Below are 21,442 nucleotides of genomic sequence, written 5' to 3'. Positions count from 1 at the left end.
CAAAAGGTCATTTTATGATATATGTGGAAGATCGGTGCAACAATAATACATGGATGCCTTCCTAAATGGTTAATAGAGGGAGGGGGATTTGTTTCTGATTCAGCAGACTTTGCCAGCTTTTGTACTGTGCAACCTGACACAGACATCTGCTGTGGTGGAGGGACTCCAGTAGTCTTTTAAAGAATACTGTCAGAAAATGCTGCTGGCCTTTTATTTAACCTAAAGATTAGGGAAGACAGATGTCTCATAAGTGCTAGGAGAATCTGACATTTTGAATTTTGGGTTTGGTTCACAAATGTAGGAAATTAATTTTCCCCGCCTCAAAATTTTTCTGAATGGCCATTTTTTTAATGTGGTAGAATAACTAAAATAACTAAAATGGAGCAATGCTCTCTCTCAGAGTGAATAATCCTTTAAGTAAAAGTACTGTGATGGAACAGTCTAGTGAGAGGGTTTTGAGAACTAGAAGAATAGTCAGAATTTGGGACTTTTTTTCTGATCTGTAATTAATTGATCTGAAGCTGTCCCCCATCTCTTTTGTGAAAAGAAGTCTTTATTATCTGCGCCCAATAAATTAATTCAGTTTATGTTCTGAGTTAGATGAATTACTTGCTCCATTATCTGGGTTTATGCTCATCTCCCCTTCTTTGCTCAAGATTGAAAAGTTGTATTGTAAGAATTGAACACCATATGGAATTTGAAGCGAGGGTGGAGACATGGCTAAAGGCACGGCGCGAGGCGCTGCCAGATCCATGAAAACGTTGGATTTTGGCGTTGCTGGGAGTGCCTCGGGCGCGTTTGGCCCGGAGGAGGGGGGGGGCGGGTGCTCACTGCTGCCACCTCCTGGGCAGCGGCGGCTCTGCGGGGCTGGGCCCCTCCGCAGGGACTTGGCTCCCGAGAAGGCGGCACTGGGAAAACAGGAGTGGGAAACAGAGCCCGAAGGTTATCTTCTCGCTTACAAACATGGATAAAGTTTTGGTAATAACTTCTATGCTTTTAATCTTAGTTTCCTCAGGAAGTGAGATGTGTGTGATTCTGCCTCTCCGTGTCTTTGACTATTAAGGATTGAACGTGATAATTTTAACCAAGTTTGAAAGCATGATAAAGGTTTTATGGTGAGTCTATTCCTATGTATATTCTAAAATTTGAAGGGAGGGTCAAAGAGAAAGACTGATTTTCCCCGTGTTGTTGGGCAGTAGTCCTCCAGGACTGTATGACCTCCCTTACAAAGACCGGCAGAGAAAGAAAGTTCAGCTTAAAGAAGAGAAAGCTGTGCAGAGAACCCATAGCCACCTTCCAGTATCTGAAGGAGGCCTACAGGGAAGCTGGAGAGGTACAAGGAACATCAGGAACAATGGGTTCAAACTGAAAGAGGGAAACTTTGGGTTGTATATTAAGAAGAAATTTTTTCCTGTGGTGAGACACTGGCACAGGCTGCCCAGGGAGGTGCTGGATGCCCCATCCCTAGCAGTGTTCAAGGCCAGGTTGCGTAAGTCCTTGAGCAGCCTGGTCTACTGGGCTATATCCCTGCGTGGCAGGGTGGGTTGGGATTGGATGATCTCTAAGGTCCATTACACCTCCTTAACACTGTATGATCCTGTGATTCCATCTGGTTTCAGCAGAAGCATATGGACCAGCTTGGTGGGTGCACATGAAATTAACCACAGGCTACCATCGGTGAAAGTGTCATAAGGGACCCTGGTGGGAGCCAGGGTGATGTTATGAAGAGTTACAGCAACAAAAGATGTCCCTTTGAAGGCCCTGGACACAGTTGTTCCGTCAGTGGAACAGCCTTGGGTGCTCACTGTGCTTTTGAACTGTAATTTCTTTTTCCCTAAGACATATGTTTCAGTATACAGCCCTACAGTTGTGAAGGTGTTGCTTTAGGCAAAGTTGTCATTCAAAAGACATTTGGGTGGAGGATCTTGAGAAGGGTGAAAGAGATAGATGAAACAAGTTTTTTCTGAAACAAGAACTCAGAAACTTTTAGAATCCTTTGATAAAAATGGGATAATTTTTGGCATTTACAGGAAGATGTATCTATTGCATGAAATTGTTCCCCAATAAAAATCTTCAGTGTTTGATTTATCAGATGATTTTAAAAAAATTATATTTTTAATGAATACACCAGAGTTTGTGCCAATCTAATCTAAACAATGCGTAAAAGTATGCCAGATTGTAGAGATCTTACTACATGTATAAGTGGTAAAACAGTTCTCAAAAATCAAATCTTAAACAATTCAGCTTTCACCAAGAAGGGTATTTGCAGATGATATTTTTCAGTGAATGCTATAATAAATTTCTGTTGCTGTTAATGTTATTAAAATGAAGACAATGGTAATACTCACTAAAAATCTGTAATTCCTTTCATGAAGCTTTGGAAATTAGAAAATTCTTTGTGCTTGAGACTTGGTGACGCATACCACCAGCTCCCAAGGACACTTTAGGACCATGCAGTTAGTCTACTTTCTAAGTTACAGGAACATACAGTATGTTAAATATTCTGTCCTTGGAGAGGGACAATAACTTTGCAAGTATTGTGGAATATTTAAAAAATTGTAAGGCTTTGTTATGTGTTTTACTACAGAAATGATGTTGATTTTAGATGGCTATGACAAATGGCATGTGATGATTTGGAGCCGCAAAATACTCTTTATTAGTATTATATTAATAATAAACTCATTAAACATAAATAATAAATTAATAAAAAGAAATGTAGATTATTTATATTAACTATCATAATTTACTCTTCTGAATTTCAGAAGTTTTGATTACAGCTTCTTTAAAATTTGTTCAAGAATGCTTTTACTCTATGTAATGGAGTACATTGTAATAAAGGGTAGACTCATGTCAGATGCTGTTTGTGAGAGGTTTCTGTTAGTTTTGTACCTATCAGCCTTGCATATGGTTGCAGGGTTGTGACATAGTACTTTTTCATGCATTTTTAAATTCCAATAGAAATTATATTTCTAAGCAATACTGTGAGCTATAGTTTCATAACTTTACTAGTGACGGTCTAAAGACAGATGACTTGCTCAAGTGTAGTCTGCGCAGCATCATTCTGGTAATCTTGCAGAATAAAGCCCATGAGGCTGCTGCAGCAAAAGGAACTTTGCAAATCTTTGAGAGGATTTAAAAAAAAAAAAAAAAAAAAGACTAAATCTAATGTTACCAGATATTTGGTTTTAGTTTAGAGTGGGTTTTTCTTTTTAAGTAAACAAGTATATAAGTAAATGTACCATTTTTTAAAATTGCAGAACTAATCAGGTTTCTGCAGAGGTGAAGCAGGATGAACCTTACTTAACTAACTTCAATGATTTCTTTAGTGTAGTGTGTCAGATGTGTCAGAAGTGAGAACTGGATTCTTAGGCTTCTGATTCATGAAGCCAAACTATAGTGCTGTCCTTCCTCCCTATTAGTAGATTCATTGGTCATGTTTTTTTTAATAAATCTTGATTAACTACGTGACAGTATAGAAGTATTCTAGATAGGTAAGGTGCCAACTGATTGACATATATGAGTGTCCAAGGAGAAGAGGCCAAGCGACCTACCACTAGCTAGTAATTGTTTCTATGCTGTACATTAGAAGCTCTCATTTATCATCAACTAACCACATTCATAAAAAGCTCTCTTCCCATAAGATAAGAGAAAAATACAGCTTTAATTTCATGGGCAAAAATTGTGAGGTTTTCATGAACATATGTGACAGAGGCATTACTGACAAGTCAGATGATCCTCTGTAGCATATTAAATAGTAAATACTCATAAAATATGCAGGAATAATTGACTGAAAATTCCACAAATCATTGTCTCATCAATTTGAATGTCAGTTCCCTGTCTTCAGTCTAACTGCCCACATAGCTAATTGTTGCTGTGGTATGAGTTTGACTGAGTGAATGACCAAAAGTCTTTGCTTTAGATGTTTCTGAGGAAACTTATCTCTTCTTGTTTGCAAAGAATGAATAGCCTGATTTAATGCCTGTGAATAGCATGAAACCTTGTCAATGGACTCCAGGGACAAGTATCTGTGGGAGTGTGTGCAACAAAAAGGTGTAAATGTTACTGTGATTGTCATGAAGTTATTTTTATTCTTCTGAAGAATACATTTTTCTTTTTCTGTCAGGTGTACTTAGTGCCATAAATACATCTCTATTTTGAAGATTTTATTCTGTGGCTATTTCTAATAGTGAGTAGTCGGGGGGGGGGGGGAGGGAAGGGGGGGGGGGGCCAAAGTATAAGGCTATTTTCTTTTATGCCAGAGAAGTGCATTCTTTCATTTGCAAGCTTGCTTTCACTTTGGACTCTGTGAATACTTTTCACAGATTTTTTTACTTACACTTATTAAGCTGTCACTAGAGTTCATATAAAGGTAAGTATGCATAATATAAACTGGAAATACTTTTCTATGATTCTTGTGTGGTCATTTTCTTTTTGGTGGAATATTGACCATCATTGCATGAATTGTCATGTTATGCTTGAGGAGCTTAAGGTGAATAATAGATGATCTTTGAGGAAATCCTTGAAAAACAGTGTTTCCTAATAGGCTAGAGTATATGAGATTTTTGTATTTTATCTTTTTGTTTCCTCAGTGACTGAACAAATTGTTTTCTGTTTGTTCCTCTGCATCCTTATGCTTATGCAGAAATGCTTTAACTCTGTAGAACTGAGGGATTTCAATGAAAGGTGTGTGCTTCATTACGAAATAAAGATTAGAGGTTCTTAGAAAAGTTTTTAGTTACAAGAATTACAACCCAACTGTATGAGTAGCTCTGGGTATCAGTAACATAGTCAATATTTTACCTTATGTTCAAATACTTGAGATGAAGAGTTTGGAACATATGTCTTCTTTTCATAGACCTGTATAAGCCAGGGGGAAGGCTTGAATTTAGCACTTGCATGGCTATGAAGAAGCATTGTTGGAAATATGAAGCCCCTCAGTGTTCATTCATTGGAGAAAGAAAAGCGAGTAGTCATGCTTCTCTACATGTAAATAGGTTGTGTCTCTGTTGCTTTTCCTCCCAACCCCCACAGCTTAGTTTGAGGAAGATTATGCTCTGGCAGGAACTTTTCTAGGCTTTCCCATTATCTCCTTGTAATTTTAGTATATACAGGTGGAAGTAAATGCTATTCCTTGATATGCTAACGCAAAGGAATACACGTTTTCTACTATTTTACAGGTCATATGTGACTCTTCTAATGAGAAGATTAATATTCTAACTTGCTATGCACAGTTTAATGTATGTGCTTCTGCTCATGCTTGGACATGAGGGAACTTGTTAATTACAGAAATTTCTAAAAAAAAAAAGTGCCAAGGATTGGCACATCCCCATCACTGATAGCTCATAGTATGTGACTGACACAAAATTCTGTTTATTCTATGGTGTAACTTTGAATTAATCTTTACCTAGGGTTTTTTTTTTTTCCCCAGAGGAACTGAATTTTAAGGAAATAAGTTTCTCTGTATTCCACTCACACAGTATACAAATACTGCTTGATATTTGCAGGGTGATAGAAGGGGAGGTTTTGTGATGATGAGAATTTCAGTTACTGGTTTGGTGTATGTTCAGACCAGAATGGACTGTTTTGTTGGGACATAAATCATTTAGTCCAACTGCCTGAGCAATTCACAGCTGAACAAATGTTAACTTTGGCCAAAATGCCTCTTTTTAAGGCACTTGACAGGCATGGAGCAAAACCTCCATCTGTAGGAAGCCTATTCCAGTGTTTGACCACTCTCCTTGTAAAGAAAGATTTCCCAGTGTCCAGTCTGAACATCCCCCGACAAAGCTTTGAACCATTCACACTTTTCCTGCTACTGGATTCCAGGAAATCCTGGGAACAGACCAGCACTCCCTCTCCAGGTCCCCCCTAATGAAGTTGTACAGGACAATGAGGTCACCCTTGAGCCTCCTTCTCTCCAAACCAGACAAACCCAGAGCCCTGAGCCGATCCTCACAGGATGTGCCTTCCAGCCCTTCCACCAGCTCTGCTGTCCTCCTCTGGACCATTCAAGGACCTTCCCAGCCTTCTCAACCTGCGGGGCCCAGCGCTGCCCACAGGACTCAGGGCGAGGCAGCACCGCGGCTGAACCCAGCAGGATGATCCCAACCACAGCTGGTGCTGCTGTGTCTGGTGCAGCCTGGGATGGGGTTTGCCCTCCTGGCTGCCCGGGGACACACTGCTGACTCACCCTGAGCTGCTGCAGATAATTTCTTTTCTGAAGTGTTGTTCTGTAGCAAAGAAGTTGAAGAAAGTATTTCAGATGTCTGAAATGACAGTATAAAATCTCTAATACTGGTTTTAAGTTATGGGAGACGGTGGTAACCATATGTAAAAGTGTAATTGAAAAAGTAGAATTTATATACGGTAGAAAAATCGGTCATTGTGTAGGTAACTGTGATTCGTTCACGTTGCTTTGGCTTACCTAAAGCTTTGTGACAGCATATTTGCTAGAACTGAGAAACAAAAACTGTATAGTCAGATAACCCAGATAACTGTTGTTGTTGTGTCAGGTAACCCACAAGATACATTAGCTGGCATATTTGGTATAGGAGAATGGGTACAAACAATAAATTTAATCTAACAAGGGTTTACCATTATTGCTAAAGGGTCTAATTTTTCTAAGGTAGTTACTTGGTAAGCTCTTACGTGGATGAGCTTCTCACTGTCATGAAAGCTTAGTGTGACGTTTAGGCTTCATTGAGACTAACAAAAATTTTGCCATGGATGTGAACAGAACCAGCATTTCATTCCTTTTCTTGTAACCTGCAAAATAAGATCTAACTTATGTAGTGTTTAGACTGCTGTTATCGGAGACCCATACACATTTGATGTATGATATTTTTGTAACTGTTAGTGAAATAAGGGGATGTTAGGAATAATTGGACTTTCTGAAAAGGGCTGTAAAAATATTTTTATGTTGCGAGATACCAGAGAGAGTTCTGCCTTCTGTAGTTTGAAGGCTCAATCAGACCTAATGTCTCTTTCCAGAGCTGCCTTTATTCTTTGATTAGTTGTTTTACCTGCAATTTCCCTTGTGTCATCTTTATTTCCATGGATGTCATAGAAGTCAGCTGAAAATGAGCTGGACTGAATCAAAGAGCTCTGTCCAGCAAACCAAATCCAAGGATATTTGAATATTGACTCTCCCCAAAAACTTTATTCCTCAAGCACTAGGAGAGATTGCTACATTACAGTGATCTGAGTGTTACCAAATAGTCTTGTAAGGATTACTATTCAGATTGCAAGACAAAATACATAACCCTTACTGAGGAAATAATATTGAAAGGAGATGTTCTTCACACCCCCTTCCCTCCCCTCCTTTTCTAGAAAACTGTGTACTTGTTTGTGCTTCTGTTCACCATGCCCAGGATGTAAATTTTCACTTCTGCTGTATTTTGAGGTATATTGTTGTTACTTCTGTGGTAGATCGCTGATAAGAGGAAAGCAATTCATATACAGAAGCGCAAGCAAGGAGTTAAAGGGTGAGCTAGCAGCCCCCTGTTTCTTTCAAGTCCGGCTTTTGTTCTGGAAGATCTGCTTAACATCAGTGTGCACTGGTCAAACCTGGGATTTGCCTAATTGCCTTGAAACAAATTTTGATTTTGCACATCCATATGATTCCCTGTCTTCTGGTATGGACAGCTTTATGTGGGTCTTGCTGGATTTTGTTCTGGCTACTGCTGACATTGAAATTCTTTTACCCTAGGACATTACATGTTTTGGTACTTTACCTAATTGCATAGAGTCTTCTGCCAGAGAAGAAAAGATATTTTCTTTATTGTCTGTTTTCTTCTCTTAAATTTAACTTTAATTGCAGTATTAGTTACTTCCTTGTTGTGTTCCTTGCAGGCGTGGCATCCAGTGGATTGTGATCAGATTTTTTATTCAATTTGTTCCTAAAAATCCTATGTGGGCTGGTACTTATGTATTTTGTATTTGAAAGTATAGTTGACTGCCTTCTTGCCCTGTTAAGATTCATTATGGAAAGGTAAAAAATAACATGTAATATTCAGCGATATCACTCCTGCTTTCACTGTTCCTGTGGGCAGAAGATAAGAGTTAGATGGATGTCCTGAGATATTATTTCTGCCTTTCCTGTTAAGGAGAGTTTTATTCTTTATTTTCAAAACTCTTGAAATGGGGTAAATTAGAGGAAAGATCTGCTGCTACAAGATAAGTTGTTGGGACTAGGATGTTTTAAAATTAATTTTTGTGTGAGGCAAATAAATAATATTTTTGGGGTCATGAAGCCTGATAAATGGAAATCACATAACATGCTGTGTTGGAAGGGACCCACAAGGAGCATTGAGTCCAGCTCCTGGCCCTGCAAAGCACCATCACCAAGAGTCACACCATGTGCCTGAGAGCACTGTCCAAATGCTCCTGAACTCTGGCGCTGTGACCACTGCCCTGGGGAGCTGTTCTGGTGCCCAACCACCCTCTGGTAGAGGAAAGCTTTAGCATGATCATACAGTCCTTTTGCAGGGAGCGGGACATGTAATGTTTTTAGAGTATCTGAAAAAGGGAGATCTTCTATGAATCCCAGCTAAGCTTGCTTCCTGAGGGAATCAAGTCTTCTCTAGACCTGCAGAACAGCAGAATGCCACTGGAAATACTATTTTGCAGTTTGCAGTGATACTCAGATGAAACCTGTGCAAGAGATTTAATATATATGCTGTCCACAAAATTAGCCCTGCTAGAGGCCATAGTCACTTGAAGATGAAAACTGAGATCCTTTTCCTGTGAGAGCTGATAATGTAATTCAGAAGGTCTAGGGGTTTTAGTATTTATTCTCTTTTTGTGGGAGGGAGAGATTAGGAGAAAAAAACAAAGCAGGCTTAAGCTTAAAAATGAACAAAGATAGCTTTATTAACATACACTAAAAGAATGAAAGAAAAAGAGAAAGTTGAGGATAAAAAAAAGAAAACTTAAACTAAAACAGAATGACACTTTAAAACATGCTTCTCCCCTCTTACAAACTATTAACTTTCTTATTGAACAACACAGAAAGACACAACCTGGGATTTTCAGCCAGTTTCACTATTTAGACATAACTACTCATTACTTTTTAGGAGAAGAGTCTAAGATCTTTTTATGAAGACATTTGCCACAAGACAATAGTCCAGTGCTCTCAATGTCACACATCTGCTGCCGCCCACAGTTTTTGCAGACTGTGATGTTCTATCAGCAAAGCTTCTCAGTATATCTGGGGTACTATTTACAAATACCTCTTCTAGTCTAAAATTGTCTTTGTCTCAAAGGCTGAGACCTCCTCTTAATCTAGGAGCGGGGGCCGTAAATTTCCCAAATAAATCTCAATTACATCAGTCCTCAATTTTGATTAGAATAGCATTCTACCCAACAACACTAACATGCTGCAAAGAACAGTTCATTTCTCCATAATTTACCTTAGAGAAGTCCAATTAAAAATATCCACTTCTTCAATCCTATTCCAATATAACCAGTTCTTTCACTTCAAATCTAACTGACTTCGTTTGGTGTCTGTTCTACATACCCTTATGTTTTCTTTCTTCTTTCTTTCAAGGAAGAATTGTGCTTTAGAAGTTCCACGTTGCTAGGAAAGAGTTAAATCCGCTCGGGCTTGCAAAAGGCCGCGTGCACACGCCGGGCTGCAGGAGCTGAAGAAAAATGCAAAGCTGTGCTGATGCAGGAAGCTGGTAGATTGTCCTTTTTTCCACCCCTTGTTCTCATCCAGGGCGGCTCAGCTCAGAGTTGTTATGGGGCTGCAAGTTTTCTTTCTCTGCTGCCAGCGGCAATCTGCTGCGGCCCTGAGCACATGGCCAGCATTGCCAAAATGCAGCCACCCCTCTTCCCCGCTGGCAAGCGAGGAAAAGAGCTCAGCCGGCCCCGGCCCTCCCTGTGCGGGCAGCGGCCCTCAGAGGCCCGGCTGAGCCCGGCCCGGCCGCCCAGAGGGGCAGCAAGGCCCGACCCGGGGCCACCCGCTGCCCACAGTGTTACTTCATGTCTGATTACAAAGCGAGAGAACCCGATCAGCAGCAGATTAGTTTTAAATGTCCCCTCCAGAGTCGCATTGACATTTCCCATTGGTCAACCTAGCTGCCAGTATCTCGGCCAGCTTTTTGATAGGTCCCTGTTCTCCCCCGCCAAAACCGCGCCACGGTCATGGCAGGGAAAAACATCTCACATTTCACTATAATCAGAAAACAAAATTGTGCCAACCCACGATACAAGGCAACTCTGTTGAATTAATAATTATCAAAGTCAATAGAAGAAACAAATATAGAGTAGCAAAACAGGAGAGTTAATGACTTTTTCCGGGAGAATTTTTAGTCTGAACATTGAATGATAATGTCAGCCACCTGACAGCTATTTATTTTGCCAGATTTCACAGGTTTTCTTTTGGCAAAATTGTGTCCTTTGATTTTATTTCCAGGGGAAGATATAGAATTTGTTTTCGTTTGGAAAGTTTGCATGTAGACAGGCAGTTTTCTACAATTGTTTTTTCTTGCTGTAAAGTATCTGTGGATATAGGCACAAAGAGAAATAGGCAAATTTTAAATGTGAAAAGTTACTAAATACTCTTGTGCTCAGTACTCTTGGGCCTTTCTGAAATTTCTAAAAAAAAATTGCTTTTTTTCCGAATAAACTGTTTTAAAAATTTCTTTTAGGAGAGCTGGTTACATATTTTCTTTAAAGTATGAAGTAATTTATGTTTGCTCTTACCTTCTACCTAAGTATATATTAAATTTTCTTCTGTTCTTGGCAAACAGAAGGTGACTTGTCAAGGTGAAGGTGAAAAATATACTTGAGAACAAGGTAACGAAATAGATATTTTATGTAGAGAAGTAATAAATGAGAACATAGTAATAATGTTCAGGATAATTGCTACTTTTTTTTTCCTCTTGGCATAACCTCAGAATATCCATTAGGTAGTAAATTTGTGACATGATTATCATACTCTTTGAAACACTGAAAAAGTTAATGCTCCTTTGTTATATTAGTGTAAAGACTGTGCTGTATCACAATCGAGTTAAGGGTGATTAAGGAGTCACAAATGATGGTATCTTTTGATTATATTATATACTGAAGTGCTTACCTAGTATCCAGTCTTTTAATTGATAATATTCTTCTAATATCTATTAGAGTAATAAATATGCACAAAAGGGCTGTTCTACTGCTTTTCTAAGTATTAAAACTGCTTAAAAATCGTTTGGAATTTGGAATGCATATTCATCTGTTTTGTTATCTTAATGGTGACCTGTTCTTCTTGGGGTCCTTGAGTCCCTACATCATAAGAGTATTTTTAACTGTTTTCTTATTTTGTGTTTTTCCTCATTAGCTAAGATTGCTGGTGGGTAGGATTTAAGAGAGGAGGAGGAAGAGGAGGAGGAGTGGAAAGTAAAATGTTCATTTGGAGCATGGAGCTACTTTTCATTGATTCAAGGAAAAGTGAGAGCTTTATATCTTGAATGCAAATTTTTGTCACGTTTGTTTGGAATGCTGTGACATAAAGCAGTATTGTCCCTTAACAGTATCTCAAAGATGCTTCTACTAAAAAAGTTTTATTTAAATTTAGCAGATGAATTTACAAAACTAAAGAGAAATTAAAGTCATGAAAGTTTAATTGTAATTTTTGTGAACCTGCTAAAGGTGGATTTGGGGACTTTGCCTCAAGATCTGGTAACAAAAGTTAGTGACTCAAGTGGTATGTTTCAGCATCTAGATAGCTCACTCAGAATAAAACCCCTTGTTAGAAATGCTGCCATTAAACTCTGAAAGGTATAACAAATACCGTCATACCAGAGCTCCCCAAAGTACCATGTACTTCAAAATGTGAGGCCAAGAGGGTTTGGCTGGGGATTCTCAGAGTAGAGGACTAAAGACTTCCCTGTTCTTTCTAAAAGTAAAAGATACTGTAAGATGAGTCATAATAAATCTGGCTTCTGAATTTGCCATGTTGTGGAGAATAAAGTCAAAAATGAGAAGCAGTTTTTGATTTTCAGTAACTAAAATAAATAGTTAGTCCTTGCCAACTGAAAAGAATGGAAATTAACCTGAAAGAGACTTTAGGAATATACTTGTCAGTATTGTAAGTCAAATTAGTAATCAACTATTTATTATCTATGATTTTGTGTAGCTCTTCTGATATGTTATATGTAATACTGGGATCTAACATTTAAATTACCTTTGATTATGTAACAGTTTTCTATTTCTGTAATAAGCCCTGTCTTATATCCTATGATGGTTTTTGAGATTGAATCTGTATCTCTGGTATGTTTGCTTTTTAATCAGGTTATTTATACATTCAGTAGCTTTACTGTGTGTTTTCCAGTCATGTTGGGGTGAAGACAAGAGTGAGCTATATTCATCAAGTTGCCCTTTTCAGCACTAGATGCTATAGTTAAAGTAATCAATCAATAAAATAAATATTTAATTGGAAACTTCCAGTGAAAGCAAAAAAGTCCAGCTTAAAAATCGTTCTATTAAAAACAGAGCACCATAGTGTGGAATAAGTAGTGTTGTGATACTGAAAATCTTAATGTGTATCAAGGATAAATTGAAACACATAGTAAATGCTAAACAAGAGCCAGTGGCCTATATGAATAGTGGAGCAATTCCTAGAAATGCCACTTTATTGTATTGTGTTGATCTTAGCATCATTTTATAAAAATGTGAATTGATGGTATTCCAAAACAGAGCAGCAATGACTTTAGCATTTTTGTGATTATAATTCTTGGAAATCTACATTCAACCCTGAAATGAGTTGAATGGATTTGGAGTATGGAAGTAATAATGCCGAGGTCATGGGTTCCACTCCCACATGGACCATTCCCTTAAAAGTTGGACTTGATGATCCTTATGGGTCCTTTCCAACTCAGAGGATTCTGTGGCTGTGTGATAGTTGTAAGGGATTCTGCTACCACTGAATCAACAAGAGTAGTTCTTGTTCCAAAGCTTTACAGAAACGCACAATCCTTCCTCTCCCCCCCGCCAGAAGTGCAAAGATCTTTACATGTCACTCTAAATGGCTTATTCCAAACATGCACTGCAGACTACATATTCTCTTAATTCTAGGGATAATTTGTTCCTTATTGCTGATATATTAGGTTTTTTTGCAGTTTCAGAAAATTAGTTGCACCGGAAAACACATATATTTACCCTTTAATCTACTTTGGAAATATATATAAATCTGACTCCTCTATTTTTTGCCCATAAATGTATCCATTAATTGAGCATTAAACTACAGCTGAAATTTATGAACTCTAGTTTAGAAACAGAACAGTGTTTCATTTTCATCAGAAAATTATGAGAAAGCATCAAGTCCAGGACTGATCCTTCTGAGGATTGGTTCTGAACCCTAGATTGTATAGTTGGAGGTTTTTTGATTAATTTCCTTTGTTTGTGCTTTCATGCAACAAGGTGAGGGTTTTGAATAGCCCTGAACATAGAGCTCCTTTGTCTTGTGTATGATTATTGCAAGTCTGTTGATGGGAAAATACTTTTGTTTTCTCCAATATATTAAGATATTTTTAGGGAATTGGCTATCAGAAACAGTAAAAATGCACACTTGCAGTTATCAGCATAGGGGACATATACTTTTCTGAGATTTTCTTTCTCTTATGATTTGTGCTGGTTTTTGTTGTGGGGGCTTGGTGGTGGTGGCGGTGGTTTTTGTTTGTTTGTTTGTTTGTTTTTTAATAGTAGCAGTACTTAAAAAAAAAAAGTACAACTCAGTCTTTCTTTATATGGCAGTAGCTCTGGACTAGTTAAGGAATTGACAAGGAGTCTCACTGGACCAGCATTCCAGATTATTTAGCTGTAATAACCAAGGAGATAAAATCCCTTTCATATTGGAGGGCTAGGATCTCAGACTTCTGGAAAAAGAAGAGTGATGGCTCTGCCATTCTGCATACTGGAGTAGTAGAAACAACTATTCAGTATATTAGATTAGCGTGCTTGATTTGCTTTACTGGGATTCTCAATTTGTGCTTATGACTGGCCCCAAAAGGCTGGAGTTTTTGTGGTTCTTCTTTTTTTTATTGTTTTGTTTTTCCTTTTTATCTCCTTTCCTAAAAGTTTTAGGCATCATTTTGTTAGGGGATTGATTTTTCAGTTATTTGGGAGTACTGATCTTGTCTGGGAACATCAAGTAGGCTCATTAATTTAATCAAATGTATTAGTTCACTTCCTGGCTTTAACTTGTTCTAAAAGCCTTTCATATGCTCCTGTGGTGATAAAAGTGTTTGATAGCTAATTGCCACTGGGACCCATCTCACTTTACCCAGCCACTCTGATGGAGTGTCTCATAGCATGCTTTGATACTCAGAGAAGATCACAAAGATCTTGGCGCTGCACAGATCCCTTTAGAGCTCTGCTGACAGCAACAGTTGCAGATAGAAATGGGAGTGTAGTAAAGAACACAAGAGCAGTGGCTTTCCTTACTTGTCTTTGAACAGGTTTGGGGCAAAACCACATTGTACACTAGCAATCCAACATCTTGACCTCAATTTTTTCCCCCCTTTTTTATTTGCTTTTCCCCTGGGCAGAATCCCAACTCAAAAGATAGTTGTGAGTCACTAGGGGTTTTTTTTGTTGTTGTTTGTTTGGTTTTGGTTTTGTATGTTTTGGGGTTTTTTTGTTTTTAAATAATAGAAATTAAACAAATTTCTTGATTATCTTCAAATTTTTATCTGTCTCAGATTAGCATGCTATACAAATCCTGTGTTTCTAAAGGTTAGCTATATAAAACAAGCTTGGTTTGCAGGGCTGCTATGGAGGTTCTAGTTTATTTTTTTTGGTTTATATCTTGCAAAGATACATATTCATTCATTTCTGTGGCATCTATGAGTGTCTGAATTTGTCTCCAAGTGGGCAGCAATTCATTTCTGAAAATGTCCCCCATGTTCTGTTAACTGACAGTTGTCTTTACAGTTTTGACAGAAAGAACAATGATTGAAAGTCTGCATATGCTCATTTGGTCTTTCAGCCTAAGAGATATTTCTTTCAGAGAGATTTAAAGATTGTTGTACTGCCTGCTGTGCTATTAGCTGTCCTTCTGTCAAAGTAAAATATAATAGTAAAGCATAAAAAAGTGTGTGCTGGGTTTTTTTGGTATCTTTTACTTGGGCAGTTTGGTTAGATTTTAATGTTCTGGCTTGGTGATAGTGCTTATCTCTCAAAGACTAGTCTTTTAGAGTGAAGTGTGCCATAGGATGTAGATCATTTTCAGAACTGAGTTATATGTAAAGCTGTATATGGTTATATTTTTTTTCCCTCTTGTTTATATGGTTTACAAGAAACAGAAACAGAACTGAAATATTAAATTTATTAGTTTCTATTTAGGAGAATACTCTTTTTTCCCATAAAGCTAATGATCAGTTACAAATATAGAAATCATAATCAGTGAATGCCTCCTAGTGCCTTTTGTTTTGATTGAGCCTTATTTTAATACTTTAATTTATCTTGGAACAAACATTTTTAGGTTTTCATCATGCAGAGCATTTGAAACAAATGCACGCTCAAATTATTCTAAAGTTCTGAGTGAAATATTGATGATGACAAATTTAGATAAAAAAAGCCTGAAACACGTCTGGGTGTTACATTTATTCTAAGATAATTTACTAATTACTGTACCCCCTTTGCTACTTTGTCATGATGGGGTTATTAGTTTAACTTCTTAATATTACAAATAAAATTGCCAGCCTTATGAGATGTAAACACAGACACTCCCTCCACCCTGTTCTAGTTAAAATATTTTTTTTTCAGGATTGTGGAATGGCTCAGGACACTACAGTGCCCAAACTGAACTTTGAATATTGGTTGGATAAAGCTATTGAATGGGGTCAAGCCACTACGTTGGAATCCCAGAAAGATGTGTGCCTTCATTTGCCCCAGCTCCAGGAATTTCTGCATCAGCTTTATGAAACAATAAAACATTTGGTAAGTTTTGAAGAGGTCCTCTGAAGAAATCTGCACCATGTTTTGACAAAACCAGAAGCTAACAGTGGCAAAAAGGTTTGTCTTGTTGACCTAAGGTACTGCTGGATCAGAGGGGCAAACTAGGGAAGCAGCCAGAGGTAAAGCAAGCAGGAGTGTGCTTCCTGTTTCCCTGATTTATTGTGCAAGGAGCTTTTTCTTCTTAATTGTTGATGTCACATGAAATTTCCCCGCCAATGCTCTAGCCTCTTAACAAAACTCTTTAAATAAACAAGAATTTGATTCTGGTTGTCAGGTCATAAATGGGATGATTTAAAGGCCTTAACATGCAAAACTGTAACTGATCGTTTAAATCTTAGAGGGTCTGCTGACGCGTTAACCCCGCCCCCCCGCCAGTGTTTTGGTACACACGGTGTGCCTGTCCCGGTTTGAAAAGGCAGATGTCTGCTAGGGAGAGGCAGGCCTCTCTAGGAATGAGGAATTCAAATCCTTCCCTCCGTGTTATTATAATTTGGAAGATTAGAAAAAAAACTTTTCAGTCAGAGCTATGGGGAAAGGAATAACAGTCCTTTACTAGTAACTATAACAGGACAGACAAACAACAACAGCAGTTATAATAATAGTAAAATAGAACTAAGAACCCCGAGGGCAAACGGTGGAAACTCTGGCGCTGATGGCTGGAAGCGGTGGATTGTCCTCCGCAGGCAGCGGGGTGTCCTGGCAGAGGAAGTGGGCAGTGCCGGAGAACCCGCAGCGGCTGGACCCGGGCCGACCCAAAATCCAGCAGGGCAGTGAAGAAACTCCGAATTCCTGGGTGCTCCAGCAGATGATAGAATTCCCAGGACCAGACTCCTCCGTTAACCGTGGACTCCAGGCAGCTACCAGTCGCCCAACCGTCCTCCATGGAAAACGGAGAGCAGTGAGCCCACCACCCTCAGCTCCCGGGAGCTTTCTTCCCTCCCCCAAAACTAAGTGATCAACTTCCTTTGTCCGGGTTGAGCACCCTTTAACTATTAGTATTTAGTCTCCTAGCAACTTATGGGGGGGAAAAAATTCTACAGGAAACTTAACCCTCAACAGTACCTTAACACTGTGAATTCTAGCAGCATGGTAAGATCACTGGCATAACACTGCTGCCTGTTCTATTTATTAATTTGATTATTGTCTGCACTCACTTGAGTAAAAGTAGTTTTTCATGTTTAGTTCCTAATATGTTTTTCTGAGCATCGCTTTTTCAGTGTATATATTCAGCATAATTAGCTTTAGAAGTACTGTATTATGGCATAGGGCTTGCTTCTTATGGAAGTTCTTATTTTTAAATATTCTTATCTGTAGACTGCAGAGTGAGGTTTGTTTCTGAACTGACTTTAAATATTAAATTTTAAGTAAAAGGTTTTGGGGGAGTGGAGTTTCTTCCCATATTTGTGTTTCTTTTTCCTTAAGGAGGGAAAAAACCAAGTTGCTACTTTGCTTAATCCAAGGCATGCCCTGAAATGGACCTTGGGATTATGGCCCCAGAAGGTCTTGGTCTAGCCCCAAACATGAGACAATGTGAGGAATTTATTGTAGTAGCAGGATATTGTTATCATCCCTGCTACTTGCATGTTATTATCAGTACAGCACTATTTTTGAAAGCCTTCATTTATTAGATAGTAAAGTTACAAATATGGAAAAAATAAGACTGATTACGCAGAATTGTATTAAAATGATGTTGTCTCTATACTTTTATAGTGAAACTGCTTTCTATTTGGTTAGAAGTTAAATGTCAGTTTGTTACTGGTTAGTCATTATTAAGTTAATTTAACAAAAGCAAACAAAAGTAACAAAGATATTTTTATGCCATAGTAAGTATTAATTTCTTCAGAAACTGTGAGACAGTGTATTATAACAATGATGACCAGCAAAAATATGTGTTAATTAGGCTTTTAATACAATAAAATCTTATACTTGCTGGTTACTAACTGCTCTCCTTGCTAGGTGTGAGGCAAATGAACAAATTTTCTAACAGAGATAAGTATTAGGTAAGGAAATTACATAAGTTTTAACTTACTTGAATGATAACATTATAGAAAACTTACATACCTGCAGGTGTTTTGCTTTCAGAGTAAAATAATTGGGATTTACAACAATGTGTATCAGTAACGGTTCTTTTAACCTACTTTTGATGTGCAGTGTATTTACTATCTTTTTGTTTGTTTTTGTGTTTCAGCAGGGTTCCACTGTAGCAATCCAGCAGTTCCCTTTAATTGGACAGCTTCTAGGAAGGCTCTGTTGGAATCCTTTTGTTATAGGATATGGTAAGACTATGTAAAGATGTTTCTGCAGCAGTTTCATAAACTTTATTTAATAGAAATTAGGGAAGTATGAATTGTTACATACTTGGGTTTTTTTCCATGAAAGCACAGCATTCTTTTTTACTGAAGTAAAAATTTGAGATGAAAAGTTATTTAAAATATATGGCCTTCAGAAATGTTAAATTCACTTTTGGATCTAATTAATTTCATGGTTTAGTTACAGAATCTTGGCTTGAGACCAGTAGGGCTTAATCCAGTGAGTGTTTATGTGCATTCCATTCTCAGTTTTTTTTGTATTGATTACATTTTGCTGGAGTCTCAAAATGTACAAAATCTAGTGCTTCAAATTACTTTCGACAGAAGTTTCTTTCCATATGTATCAGAATATTCTATTACAAATGCTATAAGAAATAACTTTTCTGATATGTGTGTTTTGTAATTAGTCTATGTTTATGATTAGTCTATGTTATGATTTGTTTTTATTGAATCCTTACAATTTATTTTGCCCATCTCTCCATCCTTAACTAGTGAAAATGCACATAGAATCTAATTTAAAACAGTAAAGTAGTAGCATAGGAAAAAGGCATATGAAAAAACTAAATCCACTTACTGGGGGTGAATATGTGTATGACTGAGAATATAGAAGAGAAAATAAATTTGGCACAGGAAAACTGTTAGGAGGGAGGAGACACGTCTTGTACTATGTCATCAAAAGTTCTGGTTTTTTTCAGGAACTGAGATGTTAAAATTTTGATAAATTACTTGGGATCTCATTTAAGCAGAAAACTGATTCTGAGCTTCTCTGTGAACCCCTTAAAATAACTTTCTGTCAGTCTTTTGCTCTTATTACAACTACAAATTTAAAAAAGGAAAAAAAAAAAGGAGAAAAAATTAGTAACATTATGTCTCTTCTGCTTTATGCTTCCTTTTGGGGAAATACAGAAGAAGGCAGATGTTTTTCAACTAGAAGGGCTTATTAAGTCAAGCACAGTATACATCTTCTGTTTTGGCTTTGTCTTCTAGACAACTCCAAGCACAGGCAAAATGAACTTGTCTGTAAAACACATAGTAAATGTGTGTAATGTCAGCACTTCACCTCTGAAAGGAAAATTTGGGAAGGAACGATAGGTTTAAATGTAGACCACTTGCAGCGCAACAAATGTGTGCTTTTTGAAAAGCTTTTTCATACTTTACAGAGTGTATTTTTGCAATGGTGAGGTTTTCCTTTTAATCATAGGTTTTGAATATGTTAGTAACCATTGATGTTTACAATTACACACACACTTTGCTTCTAAGTTTTTGTTTGGAATGTGCAAGTCTTCAGATGATCAGTTTTTCTGAACTGACAGTATATTGCGTTATAGAAGGTAGCTTCACCTATATTTCTTATCAGAGTTGAAAGCCCTCTGTCTGCTTTTGGCTTCTTTTCACAAAAATCCCAGCAATACATTCTTGGTTTCCTCTACATTTTTCCTCTTCTTTGTGTTCCTTCAGCATTTTCTGAAGCTGCAAAAGCTCTTTTTCTGCAAGTTGGTTGTTACCTCTGAAGTTGGCTTGGTAATGAAGTCTTACTTCAGGTTTGGGCTTGTTGGGTTTTTTTTTTTTTTGTCTCCCAAGTGGCAAGCAAGCCAGTTCAGAGAACTTTTACTTTCTCAAAATGGAAACCTTCACTTTAATGCTTAAGGATTTTCTGACATCAACAGACCTGAAGATGTGTGCGTATGTTTTCCCACCACTGCCCCTTCTTAGAGCTACCTGAGCACTCTTTGGACTGGTAGCATGTCAGATTCAGCAGTTTTTCATTTTGTTTGGCACTGGTTCTGAAGATATTCTTTAAGATAGTGCTGGCTATAGATGCTGACTCTCAAATGGGTTTCATGTAATTTCTCATTTGGATAAATAGCTTATTCTGGCATGTGTCTGAGACCAGAGGTGTGTCTGAGACCTCACAGAAGAAGGAACTAATTTTGTTCAATTCAGTCTTTCATACTAATAAATGGAGAAGGAAAAACATTATTCTTTTGCATCATGTCCAGACCACAATACCTTAGATGAATGTCTGTTGGTGCTGGAAGCTGACATGGCTGACCACTCAGTGCAGGAAGCATAGTCTCTGAGGAAAAATAATCACCTCATAAACACTCCTGAAGAGGGGATGGCCAAGTTAGGCTTGTTTAGAAGACTTATGTGAGGGAAGCACGACTGAAAAAAATCTCATGGCTGTACTTGTGATCCTGAACTACAGCATACATGAGGAAATCAGTCTTCGTTAGGAATTCCAGTGGTGGTGTTTTTTTTCATGGGTTTGTTTGTTTGTTTGGGTTTTTGTTTTGTTCTCTTTTTTCAGTGGGCTGCGTGATTATCTTCTCAGTAGAGCCCTTCCGGTTTGAATTTTGAGTCCAAATGTCCTGAATCCCAAACTAATGCTATAAATACTGGAGATTTCTTGGTAGCTCTGTATGTCAGTATATGTGTGTGATCATGCAAGCTGGGAACGGATTAATTTCCACAGAAAGTTCAGTTTTAGCTAATCCACATTTTCTGCTATGTTTCAATAAATTTTTACAATAAGCTCTAAACATAATATTTCTGCTTTTAAACTTAGGGTTTTCTTTCTTCTATCTGGCTGCAGGGTATTTGTAAACTGAATGTGCTTGGGATGATTGAGCCTAAATTGTGTTATGAGAAAAACATACCTTTTTGTTCTTTGTCTCTGTTTTTTTATAATTTTTTATTGTGAGGTTGGCAGGAAAGAAGTACAGTATGATTGTAAAGGTTTGGACTTTTGACTGGTTGTTTGGTTTGAGGTGTTTCAGTTCTTCTGTTTGCTTGTTTGTTTGAGTCCTTAGGGTCCTTTGGGGTCTTTTCCCCTTTTTTTTTTTTTTTGGTTGGTGTTTTGTTTTTCTTTTTTTCTTTTTTTTTTTTTTCCAAAGCAGCTTCTAAACTGTCTAAAATTTCCTACAGAACTTTTTAATTCCCTTTGTTGGAATACATTAACCTCCCTAAAGAAGTCCCATAGATAGGTGATAACCTTTTTTGTGCTGTAATTTCCACCTTTGAGTTTTTAATTTTATTTCTGTGGATGTATAATTGGTTGTTTGGGTATGAGGCTGCTTTTCATGTTATAGTAAGAACAAATGCCTTTGTTTGTATCGGGGTAATGCTGTTCAGTGTATGTCATGATGATAGGTTTTCCATGGAGATCACAGTTGCTAGAAAACTAGGAG

General features: G+C 37.7%; 2 protein-coding genes across 7 annotated transcripts in view; one reads left to right on the top strand and one right to left on the bottom strand.

The window, feature by feature from the left end:
- FANCC (FA complementation group C) overlaps nucleotides 1–21,442 on the top strand; it is an 83,269-nt gene that overhangs the window by 725 nt on the left and 61,102 nt on the right. For 3 of the 6 annotated variants that reach the window (XM_040089521.2, XM_040089517.2, XM_040089523.1), the window contains exons 2-4: nucleotides 1,007–1,115; nucleotides 15,751–15,924; nucleotides 18,131–18,218. In XM_040089521.2, the coding sequence (XP_039945455.1) occupies nucleotides 1,113–1,115; nucleotides 15,751–15,924; nucleotides 18,131–18,218 (265 nt within the window). In that variant the 5' untranslated portion in view covers nucleotides 1,007–1,112. Of the gene's footprint in view, nucleotides 1–1,006; nucleotides 1,116–4,123; nucleotides 4,187–15,750; nucleotides 15,925–18,130; nucleotides 18,219–21,442 lie in introns of those variants that run through there. The other 3 variants (XM_040089520.2, XM_040089518.2, XM_040089519.2) reach the window with 3 other exon arrangements.
- AOPEP (aminopeptidase O (putative)) overlaps nucleotides 9,559–21,442 on the bottom strand; it is a 287,414-nt gene continuing 275,530 nt past the window's right edge. Inside the window, exon 18 of the mRNA XM_040089516.1 lies at nucleotides 9,559–9,641. The gene's annotated coding sequence lies outside the window, so the exon portion shown is untranslated. The remainder of the gene's footprint in view (nucleotides 9,642–21,442) is intronic.

This window comes from Hirundo rustica, chromosome Z, assembly GCF_015227805.2.
Source record: "Hirundo rustica isolate bHirRus1 chromosome Z, bHirRus1.pri.v3, whole genome shotgun sequence".
Lineage (NCBI taxonomy): Eukaryota > Metazoa > Chordata > Aves > Passeriformes > Hirundinidae > Hirundo > Hirundo rustica.
Note: the sequence above shows the minus strand (reverse complement) of the source record. Positions and strands in the feature narration are given on the sequence as shown.